Source organism: Myotis nattereri (genome assembly GCF_964212035.1).
Source record: "Myotis nattereri genome assembly, chromosome: 4".
Taxonomy (NCBI): Eukaryota; Metazoa; Chordata; class Mammalia; order Chiroptera; family Vespertilionidae; genus Myotis; species Myotis nattereri.
Window position 1 is genome coordinate 29,622,129 of NC_138079.1, and position 20,004 is coordinate 29,642,132.

Sequence of the window (20,004 nt, forward strand, 5' to 3'; positions counted from 1 at the left end):
CAGGAAGGCCAGGTTAAGGGGTCGCTAAGAAAATGGCATTTATAGTGGCCAGACTGGATGGATGGCTACTTGTGAGTGTAGACAGAGGTGTCCCAGTGACGGAATCGGTGCAGAAGAGGGAACAAAGGGGTGAATTGAGAAGGAAGAAACCTGGTGGGGATCCCAGCAGAAGGGAAAAGGTACCTTATTGAGGAGGGGCCCTCATGGGCAGGGAGACCACAGGCTGACCATCAGCCCAGGACCCGGTCAGTCAGGAGCCTTGACAAGCCGGGCAGGGCAGACAGCTGACCTCCATGGCCTGAGGGGTTGGGGAGCCTATGAGGTACTGCAATGCAGGGTATTGTTTATATTTGTTTTAAGGAGAAATAAGTGTTGTGTGCTGATGGGATGGGTCCGGGCCCTTCCTGGTAAATGGTGCTGCCTGAGGCTTCCCGCGGCCCCTCCCCCCCCCCCCCCCACAACACACACCCTCTCGAGCCCCCTCGCCCACCTCTGTTCCTCAGAACCTGCCGCCACAGGATCTTCCCTATCACATCAGTCCACATGGCCTTGACCTCTGGAGAGCTCGCCTGGAGGATGTAGGAGTCCTGGGATTTCCGCCGCCTGCGGAACCAGATCTCAAATTTCACACCACTGTCCCCGACGGTCTCCGTCAAGCCGATTTCAGCCATCTGCAGTCACAGCATGGGAGTGAACCTCAGAGATGCCCTCGGAACAACGGACCCCTTTCGGGCTGACCCTTGACCCCAAGGCCCCTTCAGTGCTGTAGGCCCCTTCGCCAGGACACCAAATGGTGTGGACGAGGCCGGGTGGAGGGCAGCTCTGGACAGGACCGATCAAGTTTTCACCCCATCCACACTGGGCTCCCTCTTGGGGCCTCAGTTTCCCCACTGGAGAAATGGGGACAATACTGGAAGGTCTGTGGTGCCCTCTGGCTGTCACACACTGGGTGGGGTCTCACACCATCACACTCTGACATGTTCCTCAGTGCTGGCAGGTAAGGGATTATGGGTTTGGGCTCCTCCCAGGAGCCCCCAAAGCTCTTTACTCTCAGGGCCTCCTGTAGGGGCAGGAGGGCCACCCCAAGACCCACCAAGGGGAGGGCTTCTCTGGTGTTTGCTTTTATCAAAATCCAAAATGAACTGACTGAGGAGACACTGTTCTCCAGCCACTGACCCAGCACCCAGAAAGCCTGGAAGCTTTGGGAGTCACAGGTTTTCAAAACCCAGTCAAAGAACCATAGGAAAGAACATGTACTATGAAGACCAGCAGGGACCAGCCCAACGCCAGTGGCATGAGGCACTAGGCGGGCACATTACCTTGAAGGACTGCTTGTATGTGTAGATGTCGTAGCTTCCGTCCACCTTCCTGGTCTTGCTGAACAAGATGAGATCTTCGAAAAGGAAGACATGCCTCAGGTACTTCTTTCTTCCACAGTAAACAATGAACTCATCCCGGCATCTCAGTTGCCCCTGCTCCTTCAAATTCACCTGCAGACAGAGCAAGCAAGGCTCCCTCAGGGACCCTGGGTTTGATCTGAGGCCACCCTGACCTCTGGAGGTGGGTGGGGGGCGGGGTGGGGGAAGCTGAAGGCCAATCATCCAATCAGTCACACCGATGTAACGAGACCTCCACAAAACCCCATGAGGACGGTTGCAGAGCTTCCTGTTGGTGAGCACATGAAGGTAGGCGATGCTCTACACCCTTTTCCCTGTGCCTTGCCCTGTGCATCTCTTCTGTCTCACCATTCCTGAAATGTACCCTGTATAATAAACCGGTGATCCAGGAAGGGAGCTATTTCCCTGAGTTCTCAGAGCTACTCCAGCAAATTAATGGAACCCAGGAGGGGGTTGTGGGAACCTCCCGTCTACAGCTGGTTGGTCAGAAGAACAGGTGACAGCCTGGACTTGCGATTGATCAGCATCTGAAGTGGGAAGGAGTCTCCTGGACTGAGCCTGTGGGGTCTACGTCATCGAAGGGTAGGTGGTTTCAGAAGTGAGTGGAATTACAGGACACCCAGCTGCTTCCAAGAACTGCTTGGAGGTGTGGGAAAAACCCCACATTGGAACTGGGTGCAGAACCCTCCCGATGGGGTCCCCTCGTGCCCACATTCATGTTCATCTGTGTGGATGTTACAATACAAGCCTCTGCCTTCAATTTTACTAAACTTTCCACTTCAAAGCCCTTTTCTTCATTAAAAAAAATGTTTTCACTGATGTTAGAGACAGAGGGAGGGAGAGGGAGAGAAATATTGATGTGAGAGAGAAACATCAATTAGCTGCCTCCTGCATGCCTGCTACTGGTTACTGAGCTGTCAACCGGGGCATGTGCCCTAACTGGGAATTGAACCACCAACCTCTTGATGCATGCATCGGCTCAACCAACTGAGCCACACTGGCCAGGGCAGCCCTTTTGTTAATTTTAATGGAAACCCCCTTGTTGAAGTGCTGGAATCTCACTCACTGTGTATAAATGCCCAACATGGTGGCCCCAGGAGTTACCACACCTGAGCTGTCGCACACCATGGACATCCCTCTGAGCTGATACTTGGGGGTGTACCTGCTGTGCCCCAGCCAGGCTAGCGCTCTTTGTGGATGGATCCCAATGACAGACAACTTAGCACTGTCTCTCCTCTGACTTTCCCTCTGTGTATGGCCCTGTCCTGGGTGATGCCTGAGGATGCTGCTTGGATCCCAGTCATCCCAATTGCTCAGCCAAGTGGACTGGGAGAGTCTGAGGGGCTGTGGGTTCTTGGTGATGATCCCGTGGTTTGTTGCTCTGTTGTCCTCTTGAAACTCTTGTAAAAAATTTATCTTGCTTTCCCTAGCCAGTTTGGCTCAATGGATAGAGTGTTGGCCTGCAGACTGAAGGGTCCTGGGTTCGATTCTGGTTAAGGGCACATGCCTGGGGTTGCAGGCTGGATCCCCAGTGTGGGGCATGCAGGAGGCAGCTAATCAATGATTCTCTCTCATCATTGATGTTTCTATCTCCCTCTTCCTCTCCCTTCCTCTCTGAAATCAATAAAAAAATAAATTTATCTTTCTTGTTGAAAGTATTACAGATGTCCCCTCCCCCCTTTCATTGGCCCTTACTCCCCAATCCCACCCTCTTCCCAGGCCTTCACTGCACTATTGTGTGTGTCCACAGGTTAGAATGCTGCTCTTAGCAATGTGCCCGCATTTTCACTGTGATCTGGAAATTCTACAGCCGTCCATCTGACAACCAGAGACAAGGAATCCTGCCTAATCGGGAGTCTCCTCTTCCTGCCCATGTGGTCCTGCCACGCCCAGGTGTGGGGGATGTGGACGCCAGGCCTCGGCCCCCTAGTAGAGACCAGCCTATACATGGCCAGGCCAGGCCTCAAGCCCAATGGCCCAACTCAACTTTCATGCATCCAGTTGTTTTCAAATAGCCCTGGTACCTACAACTGTGTAGCATTTGGAGCCCACCCGATCTCACACCCTACTGCTGCTGCTCCAAAACTGGACACCGAGCTCCTCTCTGCTCCCCTCTCCCCCTTGGGTGGGGGCCTCTAGGGGGTCTAAGCTTTGGGAACATCCCTAAAGAGAAGTTCTGTGCTCCTGACCCCAGGCACGTCCTTCCCCTTGATCGACCCAAAGCCCTGAACCACGAGAGCCTGTTGGGGCCTCGGGGAACTTACGTGGCAGCGGCGAACAGCATCCAGGGCCAGCAGATCGTTGCCGTGGCGCAGCTGGAAGCGAACCATGTCCTCGGCGGCCTTCAGCTCCACCAGCTCCTGCTCGTGGGTGGGGCAGCGCCCGGCTTCCTTGACCAGGTCCTGCAACAGCAGGGCGTACTTGCCCATGCGCTGCACGGGCTTCAGCAGGTAGGAGGCCAGGTCCATCTTGTCGCCCAGTGCCTGCTGCTTGTCCTGCAAGGGCCGGGGGACAGGGTCAGTTTGGGCCAGGCCAGGGGTGGTGCAGCAGGCTGGTGGGCTGAGGGATGACCTTGAAGAAGGTGAGACCATGGCTGCAGAGCAGGGCATCCGACTGGGGCTTGTTCTTGCTGTAGAGCGCGTACATGCCAAATTGTTCTTCCTGCAAAAGGGAGGGCACGATGCACCTGAGCCGGGGCTCCAGCCAGAGCCTGGGCCGTGGCCCCAGTCTGCAGCTCAGTTTTTAACACGGTCATGAGAAAAGGGTCATGAGAAAAGGACACGGTGTTCCATTAGGGCCACCTCGGCTCCCCCTGCATGTTGAGTGCTCTGGGGTGCAATGCCAGAGTCCTGGATGGGTCTTAATACAGTGTTTGGGGGAAGAGGCATGAGGAGCACTCACAGGGTGGGCAGGGGAGGAGCATGGGAGTGCTGAAATTTATCAAAATGCAAAATGAAGTGACTGAGGCTGTCTCAGTGACCATTTTTGTTAATGGTCAAGAACCAAAGTTGTCCAAACATTTAAAATTCTTACAAATATGAAACACTAGAGGCCTGGTGCACAAAATTCATGCAGGGGGGGGTCCCCCTCAGCCGAGCCTGTACCCTCTCCAATCCGGGACCCCTCGGGTGATGTCCCTCTCTCAATCCTGGACCGCTGGCTCCTAACTGCTTGCCTGCCTGCCTGGTCGCCCCTAACTGCCCTCCCCCTGCTGCCCTGGTTGCTCCTCACTGCCTCTGTGTGCTGGCCTGATCACCCCTGCCTCCCGTTGCTGGTCAGGTTGCCCCCAACTGCCCCCCTGCTGACCTGGTCACCCCACACGGCCCCCGCACCAGCCTGGTCGCCCCACGCAGCTTGCTGTTCAGTCATTTGGTCGTCCCTCACTAACTCCCTGCCGGCCTGGTCGCCCCATGCAGCTTGCTGTTCAGTCGTTTGGTCATCTCTCACTAACCCCCTGCCGGCCTGGTTGTAGGCAGCCATCTTGTGAGGGCGTGAGGGTTAATTTGCATACCACCTCTTTATTATACAGGATTATACAAGTTGCACCTTATGGATAAAAGTGCCCTTTCAAAAATGGCTGAAAAGGCACAATGTGGACTTTCTGTCATCCATGGAGTTTCTGGTGGTCACTTGTATTTAACACCACCGAGGCAAACGTGTCCTCGCCCACAGCCCAGCCCAGTGCCTACAGCTGTGCCTCGTAGCTACTCGTTGAAAGAATCTTCTTTTCAGGGTGAATTAAGAATTTTATCAGAGACCCCAACAGGGAGCTATTCCATATTCATGGTTGAGAAGAGACTTAGCAAAGAAGGGCAGCTCCCTGCAGGTGGTCTGTGCACCCCGACCAGGTGCTCTCAGAACTCAGGCTGGTCCTGGGGTCTGTCTGGAGGGACCAGCTGGCTGGGCCCCAGGCAGGGGTCAGCTGGCTGGGCTGGGGTCAGCTGGCTGGGCCCCAGGCAGGAGGGTGTGAAGGGACCATGGGCTTCACCGTGCAGGAAGCAAACTGATTTTGGGAGTTCTTTTTGGCTGATTCGGTGAGGAAGTGGGGCTGTCAATAGAATTAAGTGGCCGATGTGGATGAAGCCCCCAGCACCCTGTGGCTTTCAACAAGGGTGCTGCCAGGAGACCTGGGAGTATCATGTCTGTGCTGTTGGACGTACAGGCTTATTGTCTGCTCTGGGGACACATGTCCTAAGCCTGGACTGCGGGCTCCCGATGGGCTGGAATGAGGGTGGGCTCTCCAGACCCTGCTGCTCCGAGGGCGAGCACTGACTGCCCACCACAGGGGGGGACTTACGTGTCTCAGAAACCCGCGCCCGGCGGCCAAGGGGCAGTGCCGGCAGCGCTCCAGCTCTGTGAGGAAGTGCTGTTGGTGGAAGTTGTAGAGCTTCTCCAAGTTCCCAAAAATGATGCTGCGCTTCCCTCGCAGGTCCGGCGGCAGGTCCACTCTTTCCATCTCTGGAAAATAGTTGTCGACGACATATCCTAAGGACCTAACATACTCCCTCTCCGTGGAGATCATCTCGGCCATTATGTGCTGCAGGCGGCTGCTGGAAGACACAGAGCAGGTGGGGTGCTGAGGGATGCACATGGGTGCACGGACTTTCTGGATAAGATTTCTGTCTTCGGCTGTGAGTAAGGTCAAGCCTGCCCCACACCTGAGTCATGCTTTGCCGGAAGCCAATTCCAGCATGTCAGCAGGGCTGAATCATCTGGAAATGGCTGAGGGCATTTCCCTAAACCTGAAAAGGATGCATAATGATTGCTTGCTGCCAGACAGCTGAGGGCATTTCAATTTACATGTTATTGCCTCCTACTGGCCAACACCTGAAGAGCTATAGGCAGTTTCTCCCAAATCTGACAATGGATTCTGTACACTAAACCCTGGCCTTTGAGACGTATATCTACCTTGCTTTAGGACAATTTGTGTTAATAAAAAGCAAGGGGTCCAGAGAGACAGTAGAACTTGGGTTCTTTAGCTAAGTCTTCTCTGGCTCCCCAAAATGCCTTCCAAAATTATGTTTCGTCTCTGGATTCTTTATTAATTTACACACAGCCGCCTTCTCCAGATTCCTGAATCCCTTCTAGATGCTGGATCAAGACCCCTGGCATTAATGCTTGGTTCCTGGGAGCTGCTTCCCTGATGTAGAGTGAGAAAAGGTAAGAGGTACAGGGGAGAGGTGTGTGTTCCCATGTTACTGGTCATGGCCTTTCCAAATGAAAATCCTTTAGGAAACGGAAAAGGGGAGACTCGTAGGCTCCCTGACTGAGTCCTGCGGGTTCTCATTCCCAGACAGCCTGGTGAGCGCCTGCTTGGGGGTGGTGGGGTGGCTCCAGCAATAAGAAGACTTGACCCTCAGCAGCGAGCCCTGTGCAAGGAAGGCTGAGCTGGAGATCAGTGAGAAAACGAGTTTCTGATGCACCCCGACTGCTAAGCTATCAGAAGAGATTTCTGAAAAACAAAACAGCTTTAAACTGCAGTGACGTCCCACCCAGGGGCTGAGGAGAAGCAACTGGACACCACGCAGGGCCTGGGGCCCAGGACAGTGAGGAGACAAAGCGGGGGAAGGGCTCCTGGCGCTCCTTCGGTGTGGCGAGCTAGCACTTACGTGCCACCCATCAACTGCACCAAAGGCACTTCATCAGGGAAACCAGAAGGGGTCTGTGGTGGCCTGGCCCCACCCCCTAATAGCAAGGCACGTGCTTTCTCCCTACTTGATAGCATGCTATTGTCAACTTCCTTAAATTACTGAATCCCACCCTAACCGGTTTGGCTCAGTGGATAGAGCGTCGGCTTGCGGACTGAAAGGTCTCAGGTTCCATTCTGGTCAAGGGAATGTACCTTGGTTGCAGGAACATCCCCAGTAGGGGATGTGTAGGAGGCAGCTGGTCGATGTTTCGCTCTCATCGATGTTTCTAACTCTCTCCCTTCCTCTCCCTTCCTCTCTGTAAAAAATCAATAAAATATATTTAAAAAAATTACTTAATCCCAATGACACTAATGGTGAATGGCAAGCTTTTTTGTTGTTGCTGTTTTTGCCTGCTTTACTTTTTTTTTTTTATTTGGAAAAATGTTAAAAGCAAATAATGATGTCAATACACCTGTGGTCAGAAATGTTCCTGACTGATCCCGTTTATGAGCCTTCCCTGTCCCCACCGCACATACCAGAATTTATAAACACTTATTGTTCCTAAGAAGGCAGCACATCTGGCCAGCCGAGGCACCTGCTGCCGGGCAGCCTGGACGTGCCCCTGGAGGTGCCCCTGGTGCACAGCACAGGCCTCGGAGAATCACCTCCTGCCAACACTCACAGAAAACAAGTGTTCTCCTTAAATGCTCAGACACACAATTAAAGGGAGAGTAGTCTGGATAGCTGGAACAAATTAAATGGAAACAGACTCATGAGGCCGTAATAGCTAGAAATTTCTGGGGAAATGATGCTGATTAGGTGACAGGAGCTCCCCCTGGACACCTAGCAAGTCTGGGTCTTCAGGAAAGAAGAGTTTGGTTTAATCATCACCCACAACCCCCGGGCCCTGGCATTTGAGAAGGACTTGCTCCCTCTCTGGGTATAGCGTGGACTCCTCCCTACTAGACCCCGGGGTGGTAGTCTGGGGCCTACGAATGGTGGGAGAGGAGACCTGTCCCCAGCGGCAAAGGCAAACCTGCTGCCTTCCCCACCCAGGATGTCCATTCCGGGTGACCAGGGGCAGCGCTTGTGAGTGGACGGCTCCACCCCTTCGTTCTGCTGCCCTGGAACTTTCTACAAGAGTACAGTGAAGCTGGAAGACCATCCACAAACCCGCGTTACCCACTGCCACCTTCCCATGGAGTCCAGCCACAGCGAACACCCCTGCACTGCTCCTGCCACTGTAAGAATGAGCCCTTTCCCTTTAACAGGCACACTGTATCTGCCCTAGGTTTAGACACTTAAAGGTGTGTTTCAGAAGAGTATTTTGTAACCATCTCAGTTTAGATGAAAGCTGCTTTGCATGAGGAGGAAACACAGGACAAACCAGCCAATAAACTGGGATGCCCCGCCTCCAGGCTGCAAGGCTCGCTGGGAAAGAGCAAGCAGCACAGTGGTGCTGTGCACCAGGCCAGTGTCACTGTCAGGCATGGTGGGGGGTGGGGGTGAGGGGGGGACGGTGAGGGGCGCGGAATTCCTGCCATTTTATCTAAACAGTTAATAAAAAGCATCATTTTACAAAACACATCTCAAAGATTAACAAGTTAAAATGGACATTTATCTTCATTTGGGCAATACATACACACTTCTGACCCGGGCACTTAGAGACTTTTTAAAAAGCAATTTTTAAGGTAATTTCTTGGTATTGTGGGCTTGATTTGCTCATTGTAATTTTCTATAAATGGGCTCCGAGTTACTAGACTTGGTTGTTTAACCATCAAAGTGGGTGTGCCAGGTCACCACATGCCGTGAGAAAGAAGGCATTTCCAACGATTCTGTTCTGAACACTGGAGGTAGTCAACAACTTGCTTAAGGTCAAACACGAGTCTGTCTGGCCTGGACAGGTCAGGGTAGCCTGGAGGGACATCTATTTTGCAGAGCAAATGTAATGGCTTTGCATTTCTACATCCCCACTGACCACTAGGCCCTAAGTCTGTAGGGCGTCCACCTCACCTTCCTGCTGGCCTCCTCCTGTCCTCCTCGGAGGCGTGGATCCTGGAGGGAGAGGACAGGCTCTGGTTCCGAGTGACCAGGGGGCTTTTGGCATGTGGCCTCAGGGGGGGCTTCTTCTCTGAGGCCACCGTGCTGGCCACCTCCAGGTCTTTGATGAAGCCTCCAGTGTGGGCTGGCCAGTGGGAGTCCCTGGGGCTACTGTCAAGCTGTGTCATCGCCGAGGTGAGTGTTTTCTTCATCATTTTCTTCAGGGGCTGTTTCCTGTGGTGGATGATGGGCATCTGGATGGGCTCAGAGGAGCAGGTGGAACTGTCGTCTGGGGTGTGTACACCTGAGTCCAGGTGCTCACCGTCCTGCCCGCAGAAAGTGACCTGTCCGGGGAGGCTGGACAGCAGTTGTGCCCGCTCCCCAGCGTAGCCCTGAGGGTCCATGAGGGGGGTCCAGGATGGCTCGCGGAGCCTCATCTCGGCCCCTTGGATGAGCTCATGCTTCAAGGGCCCCTGGTCTGGAGGGGGGGCACCGGGGCCCAGGGCAGCCTCAAAAAGGGCTTCTTGGGAGCAGAGGTGCATCTGCTGGCACTGTAGCCACAAGGCGTGCCACTGCTGCAGTGCCTGCTGGCTGCCCAGGCCCAGCACCGCCACGCTCGCCGACACCCCCCTGGCATCCTGGGGACAGCTCTTCAGACACTCGGCCACCAGCTCTGGGCCCAGAGGTTGCAGGCACTCACCGCTGTGCAGCATCCCCCTGTTCACCTGTGCAGCAAAGGGGGGTGCAGGTCAGTGCAGTGACGGGCTCGCACAGCCCAATGGCTCTGCAGGCCCCACCCAATGTTGTTCTGCCATCCAGGCACCCACATCGCAGAGCAGGGTGAGCCAGGCAGCCAGAGTGAGAGGAACATCCCTCTGCCCATGGGGGCAGCTGCCATCTGGACTCACCCAGAGGGCTCACACAAGTCCTCCACAGCCCCCAGGGCACCGTGACGGTGTCCCAGGACCAGGGGATGTCTGTGAAATCAGCTATTCCACATCTCCGCCTGGTGCGGGGGCCCCAAGAGGCACGGCAGCAGGCAGAGATCGCCTGCCTCTGCCCTGCCCTGGGCTGGCCTCCCATGACCCCTCGGATTCTATCAAGAGGGGCGGTGCTCCTGAGGGCTGTAGCCCCAGGGTCCCCAGTGGCCAGGCAATTCCAGGGTGCTGTGAGGTCACAGCCGCATGCTGTGCTGTGGCGATACTTTTGGGGACCTTGGCAGTAAGTGGACTTTTATAACTGAGCTGGTAAACAAGCAGAAAAGTCCACATGCCCATTTGGCCCATGTGTTCAGAACAATGACTGAACACTTCACAGGTCTCCTGAGAACCAGGGGCATGGTCTGACAGGAGTGCTGGCCAGCTGTCCCAGCGCCCCGCCCACCCAGACCAGCAGGGGACAGCACTCACTAAATGTCCGAGGAGTAAAGGAGGGCAGCACACGTGGGTCCCGGAGTGGAACTCCGCTGGGTCTCTTACCGCTAGGCAGAACTGGGAGTGGCGGGCCCGCTGGGCCAGCTCTCCCTCCGTCCGCTCCTGGCCAGCTGTGGCGCTCAGATACCCCCCGGCGTCCTGCACCGTGTCCTCTGTGCCCCTCGAGTTGTTCTCTTCCTTCAGCTGTCGTCCTTCCTGACGGCACTGCTGGAGCCCAAGGAATCAACCATCAGCACAAGCTGGGCACTTACTCTGGGGTCCTGGAGCGAGGACTGGGCTGCACCCACCGTCGGCCTGGGGTGCCTGGCCCGCAGCTCTGGCTGCAGCAGCTTCACGTTCTCAACAGGGAGCAGCTCCAAAGGGCTCGGCCACGTCTCGCGCTCTCCTTCAAACCATGCTTTGATCTACGTGGGAAAAGAAGATTTTACTTTCACACGTGTGAAGGAGTCCGGCTCTGAGACTGTGGAGGAAGGAGGCGTCAGGTGCCACCCCGGGGGCTGGCCCGCGCGTTCCGACACTCCTTCTCCTGATGCACACACGGCATCTCACTCGAACACTTGAGTAGCTACATCACAGTGAGGGCCACAATGAAGGCTCCAGTTTACAACTATTTTCATTGCTTGGAACTGGAAATTGAGATCATTGAAAAATAGATCCAGAACTCTCAAGTGTTGATACTTCTTACTACGCTAAACATACCCAGGAAATAGTCTTCAGGCTGGTGGTGCTTGGACACCGGCGGCAGCCCTGCACCTGACAGTGTGATGAGGTCCAGGTTTTCATTTTAGACACAGATTTCATGGCACTATCTTGTGGTTCAGACTGAACATGTCAGAGGGAAATGCTTCTTCCTCATTCACAGTTCTCACTGTGAGGGACCCCTGGATGCCAGGGACCCCTGGATGTTAGGTGCCCAAGAAGAGAGGTCTGTTATTAAAAACAGTGGGATCAGGCTGCACCATGACCACAAGGATTGGATTCAGTGCTCCCAGCTGTACAGGCAGAGGAGAGAGATCATTGGACATTATTTGTGGGGAGAGTCATGGAGAAAAATATCAAGACAAGAATTCTATTTTATTATTTGTTAATTTTTAACATCTTTATTGTTGAAAGTATTACATATGTCCCCTTCCTTGCCCCCTCCCCCATTGATCCCCTTCACCCTACCCCCACCTCTCACCCCAGGCCCTCACCTCCCCACTGTCTGTGTCCATAGGTTATGCATGTATTCATACAAGTTCTTTGGTTGATTACCTCCCTCCCACCTACCCTCCTAGATTCTGCATTCTGTTCCATGCTTCCATGTCTCTGGATTCACTTGGTTCATCAGTTTATTTTGTTACTTAGATGCCACATATGAGTGAGATCATGTGATACTTGTCTTTCTCTGACTGACTTATTTCACTTAGCATGATATTCTCCAGGTCCCTCCACGCTGTCACAAAGGGTAAGAGATTCTTCTTTTTTACTGCTGCATAGTATTCCATGGTATAAATGTACCACAGCTTTTTCCCCCTGACTCATCTACTGATGGACAGTTGGGCTGTTTCCAGATCTTAGCTGCTGTAAATTATACTGCTATGAACATAGAGGTACATACATTCTTTCTGATTGGTGTTTTCAGGTTTCTTAGGATATATTCCTAGAAGTGGGATCACAGGGTCAAATGGCAGTTCCATATTTAGTTTTTTGAGGAAACTCCATACTGTTTTCCATAATGGCTGCATCAGTCTGCATTCCCACCACAGTGTACTTTTCTCACATCCTTGCCAACACTTGTCCTTTGTTGATTTTTTGATGGTAGCCATCTGACAGGTGTGAGGTGATACCTCATAAAACAAGAATTTTATAAGGAAGCACCGGTGATGTCAGAGCTGCTGGGGGCAGGAGCAGGAAATGGACAGCATAGCAGAGGCCTCTCGGAGGTGGAGTGCGCCCTCCAATCATGTGAACAAATTTAATTCTAGTTGGTTTGAAGATTTAAATGAGAAAATTAAAACCATAAAGGTCGTATGATGGAATACATTAGTTATTCTGTAACCTTAAAGTAGAAAAGGCCATTTCAGTCATAAGCAAAATTAAAAGACAAATTATAAACCGGGGAAATTATTTGCAACATAATGAAAGGATCAGAAGAAGTGACACAATGAAACTATTACAAACAGTAGAGAAACTGACCAAGTGCAAGATAATGAAACTTATTAAAGAATAAATACAAATAACCAATAAATGCATGAAGACAGAGCTCCACTACAGCATAAAATCCCAAATGCAATCACTGGTGAGATCCTGAACTTGTACTCGTCAGATGAACGTGATGATAATCCACGCTGGGCAGGCTGACTGGGGCCACTTGCCAAATGTGTAAAAACAGTGCTGAGCCGAGGAATTTGTCCACAGTGAACAACCCAAAGAGTGAGAGAGGCAGGCATAGTGATGTTTATGACAGCAAAAAGCAGGGCTGCTCGGGGTACTGGGCATATAGCCCACCAGACAAAGCAGGTCAGAAGCAACTGTGTGCAGCATGATCACACTTAAAAAAAACAATCCTCACCCAAGGATGGATGGATGGATGGATGGATGCATGTGTGTGTGTGTGTGTGTGTGTGTGTGTGTGTGTGTGTATATATATATATATATATATATACACACTAGAGGCCCGGTGCACAAAAATTTGTGCACTAGGGGGAGGTCCCCTCAGCCTGGCCTGTGCCCTCTTGTAGTCTGGGACCCCTTGGGGGATGACCACCTGCTGGCTTAGGCCCACTCCCCGGGGGATTGGGCCTAAGCTGGCAGTCAAACATCCCTCTGGCAGCCCGGGAGCCCTCGGGGGATGTCCACTTGCCAGCGGGGAGCAGGCCTAAGCTGCAGTCGGACATCCTTAGCGCTGGTGAGGAGGCGGGAGAGGCTCCCACCACCACAGCTGTACTGGCAGCAATCAGCCTGGCTTGTGGCTGAGCAGAGCTCCCCCTGTGGGAGCGCACTGACCACCAGGGGGCAGCTCCTGCATTGAGCGTCTGCCCCCTGGTGGTCAGTGTGTATCATAGTGACCAGTCATTCCCAGTCATTCTACTGTTAGGGTCAATTTGCATATTACCTTTTTATTATATAGACTAGAGGCCTGGTGCTTGGGTGGGGGCCGGCTGGTTTGCCCTGAAGGGTGTCCCGGAGGAGGGTGGGGGTCCCGCTTGGGTGCCTGGCCAGCCTGGGTGAGGGGCTGAGGGCCGTTTTCAGGCTGGCCACACCCATTTCAGGGAGGGGGGGTCCTGCTCGGGTGCCTGGCCAGCCTGGGTGAGGGGCTGATGGCTGTTTGCAGGCTGGCCACAGCCCCTTCAGGGTGAGGGTCCCCACTGGGTTGCCTGGCCAGCCTGGGTGAGGGGCTGATGGCTGTTTGCAGGCTGGCCAAGCCCCCCAGCGGGGACCCTCACTCCATGAGGGTGTGGCCATCCTGGGTGAGGGGCTGATGGCTGTTTGCATGCTGGCCATGGCCCCCAGCCACCCAAGCTCCCAGTGGAGGCTGGCTGGAAGCAGGTATCTGGGATTTATTTATCTTCTATAATTGAAACTTTGTTGCCTTGAGTGGAGGCCACAGCTGGCCAGGGCAGGCGGGAAGCTTGGCTTCCTCCATCCCTGGGGCAACCAAGCCTCCTGCTTGCTCCAGCTCCATGGCTGCTGGCCGCCATCTTGGTTGGGTTAATTTGCATATAGTCATTCTGATTGGCTGATGGGCGTGGCTTGGGCATAGCAGAGGTGTGGTCAATTTGCATGTTTCTCTTTTATTAGATTAGATATATGATTGCTTTTTGGAGAGGGGGGAAGAGAGAAACATCAATTGATTGCCCATTGCACCACCACCACCCCCCCCGCCCCCACACACACACCATCCCCTGTACACACCTGACCTGACTGCAAACAGAACCCTCGAAACCTTTAGGTGCTCAGGACGACCACTGGCAAAGGAGCAACCCCCAGCCCTGTGGTCACTGGGGCCAAAGTGCCCCGAGGAGACCAAGGTGAACAGGCGTCCAGTGAGATAAAACAGGGCCCAGACAAAGGTCACGAGCAGAACAGAGAAGGATCCTCTACTGCAGCGGTTCTCAACCTGTGGGTTGCGACCCCTTTTGGGGTCAAACAACCCTTTCACTGGGGTTGCCTAAGACCATCGGAAAACACATATATAATTACATATTATTTTTGTGATTAATCACTATGCTTTAATTATGTTCAATTTGTAACAATGAAATTGGGGGTCGCCACAACATGAGGAAATGTATTAAAGGTTGGCAGCATTAGGAAGGTTGAGAACCACTGCGCTACTGCAATGCATGAAGGGAAAGACATGAAACGGTGCCTCCAAAATTCGGGAGGGAAATTTTAAAGCTACCGTGAAATGTGAAGGTGGAAAAAGACAGTCAGATATCCAAGATCTCAGAAATTTTCATCCCACCGTCCCTTTTTCTGGAAAATCCTGGTGGGTATTCTGTTCAAAACAACAGGAAAAAGAAAGAGGAAAAACTGGCATATGGGAAATAGCAGTCCCCACAGGACAGAGAGGGGACTCTGCAGGATGGAGGAGAAGGAAGCAGAGACTCCACAGGGCGATCCACAGGTCAGAGGACCCCAGGCAGGGCAGCCCCTTCAGCTTGGGGTGTCCCAAGTCAGCCATCCTCCGGGCTGCCACCACCCAGAGTCCCGGCGAGCTGGCTCACTCCTGTCTGTACCTGCCTTGCCCTGGCTGTGCTGAAGGTCTTCTGTCCCTGCCCCCTGCCCCTGCTGGCCCATGACTGGAGCTGGGGTTGGTTGTGGGGAGACTGAGAAGGGGAAATAGTAGCCACACCCCATCATGCCTGCTGACCACCCTGGGGCCCCCTGGCAGTGGCAATCCTCCACCCTGACCGCCCTGGGGTGATCTGACAACTTGAGGATCCAGGGACATTTTCCAGTCATCTTCACCTTGCCCTATACACCTGGCTGTGCAGGCTCCCGTCCTCACAGTATTTGCATGCAAACAGTGGTTGATAAAATAATAAGGATTTTACTTAAAAGTAGGTAGTCATGTGCAGCATAATGACTTTCAGTCACCAACAGACCACATATTTGATGGTGGTCCCCTAAGATACAATGGAGCTGAAAATCTCCTCTCGCTCAGTGACATCATAGCCATGGTAACTTGTAGCACAAGGCTTATGTATGTGTGCTGATGCTGGCTGACCTGGTCCCCTCCCTTCGGGAGCACTGACCTGGTCCCCTCCCTCCCAGATGCTGGCTGGCCTGGTCCCCTCCCTCCCAGATGCTGGCTGGCCTGGTCCCCTCCCTCCCAGATGCTGGCTGACCTGGTCTCCTCCCTCCAGATGCTGTCTGACCTGGTCACGTTCCTCCCGGAGCACTGACCTGGTCCCCTCCCTCCCAGATGCTGGCTGGCCTGGTCCCCTCCCTCCCAGATGCTGGCTGGCCTGGTCCCTTCCTTCCCCAATGCTGGCTGACCTGCTCACGTTCCTCCTGGAGTGCCCTCAGTTCCCGCAGACTCTCCAGCTCCTGGAGACACCTGTTGGAGGTGAGGACCAGCCTGTGCACCTCTTCATCCACTTGGTTGTACAGTCGGGAGGCAGCCTCAATGCTGTCTCTGGAAGAGAAGGCAGCTGTTTGGGGTCGCGTCCTGATCACTGGTTTGTTCACAGGCCGTCCCCTTAGGAACATGCTGTTGGCGACAACCTACTTAAAACACACAACTGCACTCTTCTTATGTCCTTCCCGTCTGACAAATGGAAGGCCCAGATGGGGCCCAGGGCCTGAGCTGGAACTTAAATGTACCTATAAGCGGTGACACCTGCTGGCCACATCCATGCAGGCACCTCCAAGGTGGGGTGAAATGTGGGTGGGTGGACACAGCACCCCAGGATGGAGGAAGCACTTGGTCAGGACTCAATCCCACTATAATGAGTTTTGTCTTCCACTCAAGCATTCCAAGGACTCAGCTAGTTTTCCTTGCAGTCCCTGAATGAGACGCGCTCTGGTCCAGTCAAGCCTGTCTGTCAGAGGAATGGAGGTCTGGGCCCCTTGGATGCTGCCTATGACAGAGAGGGCTTCCCCTGTGGGGCAGAATGCTGTGCTTCACCCCAGCGTGCCCCAGCGTTGACACTCACCGGCTGTCTTCACTGGCCCCTTGCTCTTTCCTCCTTAGCCGTGCCAGCACAGTGCCACCTTCCAGGCGGAGGGTGACCAGCAGTGCATCTTCCAGGACTCGTTTCATTATGGCCTTGTGCTCACTGATTAACTCTGTGACCTCCTGCGGGGGTGGGAAGAAATGTGCATAAAAACCCCCTCCTCCAGGCAGTCCTCCCAGGTCTAATGTTGGGTAGGAATTAGATGTGACCAATTAAGCTGAGAGCACAGCAGGGTGGCCACACCCACCACTCAGTCCTAGCAGGAGGATGGATAGCAGATTCCAGAATCCTCACCCAGGGGAGGGGAGTCTGAGACTGAGACTCATGGGCGGGGCCAGAGGGAAACTGAAACTCGGCATAGGAGAACCTGGTGTCTGGAGGGGCGCACACCCTGGGCATCCATGAGGTGTCTCCTGGTTATTATGGCCCCTCCGCCAGCCCTTCTCTATATTGTGTTTGAATTGCTTGCTCCCAGCAGCACTCACTCATGCCTTGCTGGCATAGCATCAAATGTGGTGGTGCTGTTTCTCTTTTTGGCAGGGTGGGGTTTTTTGGTCATAAGTGGGGAGGAAGTGGTCCTCTGGATGTTGTTTGCTAACCAAAAGGGATCTACAAATCCAAAGGGTTTGAGAATCTCTGCTATGGATGGTGGTGAAACCAAATATTAACTTTCAAGTTTTGACTAAACTTCTATGTTTCTACCATCAAATCAAATCAAATACCAAGGACCTACCTGAGCCGTGCGGAGGGTCCTGCGGGTGCTCAGGGAGCTGACTAACTTCTGTAAGAAAGCAATGGCGTCCTGGCAGTCCGTGACGAAGGCCTCCAGTTTCTATTGTGGTTTGAGAGGAAGAGACGGAAAAGACACAGTCTGTCAGAGGCTGAAGCAAGCAGCTGTGACGTCCTACATTTAAACTGACCTCAGGTAGTAAGCCTGTCATGGTGTCACCCAGAGACTCATGGCTGTCTCAGAAGCTGGGAGCAGCACCCTCCCCGTCCAGGGCTGGATTTTAGCGGCATTCTTAAGCCCGTGCAGCATGGTCGTTAGAAACAGGCTACAAATGGCACCTGTGAGAGGTGCGAGGCCAGGGGTGGCGATGCCCTTTCAGATTTGAGTAAAAACATCCATTAGGTGGAGTCCCCTGGTGACTGTGGTGCACGCAGCTGCTGTGAGCTGCTCCTTACCCGGCGGAAGCAGATCCAGTCACTGTGGCTGTAGGGAAAGGAGCCCTCGAGGTCTGCGGTCAGCTGGGAGCTGTCGACAAACTTGTGCAGGGCCTTCAGGGAGCCCACCACCTCACACTGCCAGGAGAGGGAAACACCGCTGGATGGCTCCTTCCTGGGGGAACCGCTGTTGATGGGTTCCGCTACGCTGCCTGGCTGGTGGCATTAATGGACTGTGTGTGGTTGGATACAGAATTGAAGGGAAGAAGAAGTGAAAGGAGAGGGTAGAAAAGAGAAATGAAGGAGAAATCCCATTTAAGAAAAGACAAAAAAAGGGGGGGGGGAACTGGGAAGGAAGGAAGGGCAAGATGATGAGGGGGAAGGGAAAAGGCAGGAAAAGGAAAGGAAACGTGAGGAAGAAAGTGAGGATGTGCTGTTTCTGGCAGGCAGAGTTGACCCTTCACAGACAAAACCACACACTCTGGGCAAAGTGCAATGGCAACTGTTTGAAAGCTCTGAAGGGGGAACAAAGCCGGGCTTATTGTGAGCAACGGAAAGTGGATGAAGGAACCAGCATGGAGGGAGCATCCCGTTTTTATGGCTTAGGCAGGAATGCAGGCTGCTAATGGTGAGACTGGAGTGGCTGAAGCTCTGATAGAAAATTGGCATCTTTCTGGCCCAAAGAACCAGAGGATAGATGGGGTGGAACGTGAAGATCAATTCTCACAAGGGAGAAAGTGGGGGAAGGGAGCTCTGGAAGTCTGTTAACTGACCCTGAACCATGTGTACACGGGAGGACTTTGAGCAACTGAAGGCAAAATCTGAACTGAACCTATGCAAGGGACGGTTTTCAGTTTAGAGCAGGGGTGGGCAAACTTTTTGACTCGAGGGCCACAACGGGTTCTTAAACTGGACCGGAGGGCCGGAACAAAAGCATGGATGGAGTGTTTGTGTGAACTAATATAAATTCAAAGTAAACATCATTACATAAAAGGGTACGGTCTTTTTTTTTTTTTTTTAGTTTTATTCATTTCAAACGGGCCGGATCCGGCCCACGGGCCGTAGTTTGCCCACGGCTGGTTTAGAGTCTAACCAAGTCAAATTCACACTACAATAGCACTGTGTGGAGGTTTATAACAGCATCTAGAGTCTTTATAAAAGAATGTTCACAATGTCTAGAATACCATCCAAAATTACTTGACACACGAAGAATCAGGAAAATGTGACTCATTCTCAAAGAAAAAGATAATCAACAGAGGCCAACACTGAGAAGACCCAGATTATTAGACAAGCACTTTAAAGCAACTAGTATAGCTATGCTCAAAGATGTAAAGGAAAAACACTTGCAATTAATGAGAGGATAGGAAACCTCAGCAGAGATTATATTTAAAAACCCACTGAAAATTTCATAGCTGAAAAACACAATATTTGAACTTAAAAATTCACTAGATGGGATTAATAGCTGACTGCAGATGAGAATATGGAGTCAGTGACCTTTAAGATAGACCAGTGGGAACAATCTGATCTGAAGAAGAGAGAGAAAAAACATTTTAAAAAAGGCATTCTCAGAGACCTACGAGATGGCATCAGTGTGTGTAACTGAAATCCTAGAAAGAGAGGATTGCCCCAAGTAAGCAGAAAAAAACATTTCAAGAAATAATGACTGAAAATTTTCTGAATTTGGTGACAAACATAAAATTTCAGCCATACCTAGTGGAATAAATACGATGAAAACCATACTTAGTCATATTATAGTCAATTTGCTGAAGAAAAAAAGAGAAAGTCTTAAAAGTAGCCAGAGGAAAATGTCATTTCCAATAGATGAACCATTACCTGAAATACCACAAACTTTTCATCAGCAAATAGGAGGGCCAGAAAAAAACAGAATAACATCTTTAAAGTGCTAGAAAAACAAACAAACAAACAAACAGAAAAACTACTGTAAAGCCAAAAGTCCATATCTAGTGAAAACATCCTTCAAGAAAGAGAGCAAAGAAGTTTTCAAATAAAAGAGAAAGAAGCAAGAAAGAAAAGGAAAGAAAACAACTGCGGTGGAGAAGAAGATCCGATTTTCAAAGTGTTCTGATGTTATGCTCTGCTCGGCTCCAGCAAGAACTGAAGGGCCAGAGACAGGTCTCCAGGCTCCTTTGTGGCTGAGACCAGAACTCACATAAAT

At 52.4% G+C, this 20,004-nt stretch overlaps 1 protein-coding gene across 1 annotated transcript in view; it reads right to left on the reverse strand.

Moving 5' to 3' along the window:
* PLEKHG4B (pleckstrin homology and RhoGEF domain containing G4B) overlaps positions 1–20,004 on the reverse strand; it is a gene marked incomplete at both ends in the record, with an annotated part of 52,809 nt that overhangs the window by 1,331 nt on the left and 31,474 nt on the right. Inside the window, 12 exons of the mRNA XM_081089682.1 lie at positions 491–671; positions 1,320–1,490; positions 3,662–3,892; positions 3,969–4,058; positions 5,695–5,947; positions 9,041–9,792; positions 10,546–10,707; positions 10,752–10,904; positions 15,985–16,123; positions 16,644–16,786; positions 17,398–17,496; positions 17,850–17,966. Of these exons, the coding sequence (XP_080945808.1) occupies positions 491–671; positions 1,320–1,490; positions 3,662–3,892; positions 3,969–4,058; positions 5,695–5,947; positions 9,041–9,792; positions 10,546–10,707; positions 10,752–10,904; positions 15,985–16,123; positions 16,644–16,786; positions 17,398–17,496; positions 17,850–17,966 (2,491 nt within the window). The remainder of the gene's footprint in view (positions 1–490; positions 672–1,319; positions 1,491–3,661; positions 3,893–3,968; positions 4,059–5,694; positions 5,948–9,040; positions 9,793–10,545; positions 10,708–10,751; positions 10,905–15,984; positions 16,124–16,643; positions 16,787–17,397; positions 17,497–17,849; positions 17,967–20,004) is intronic.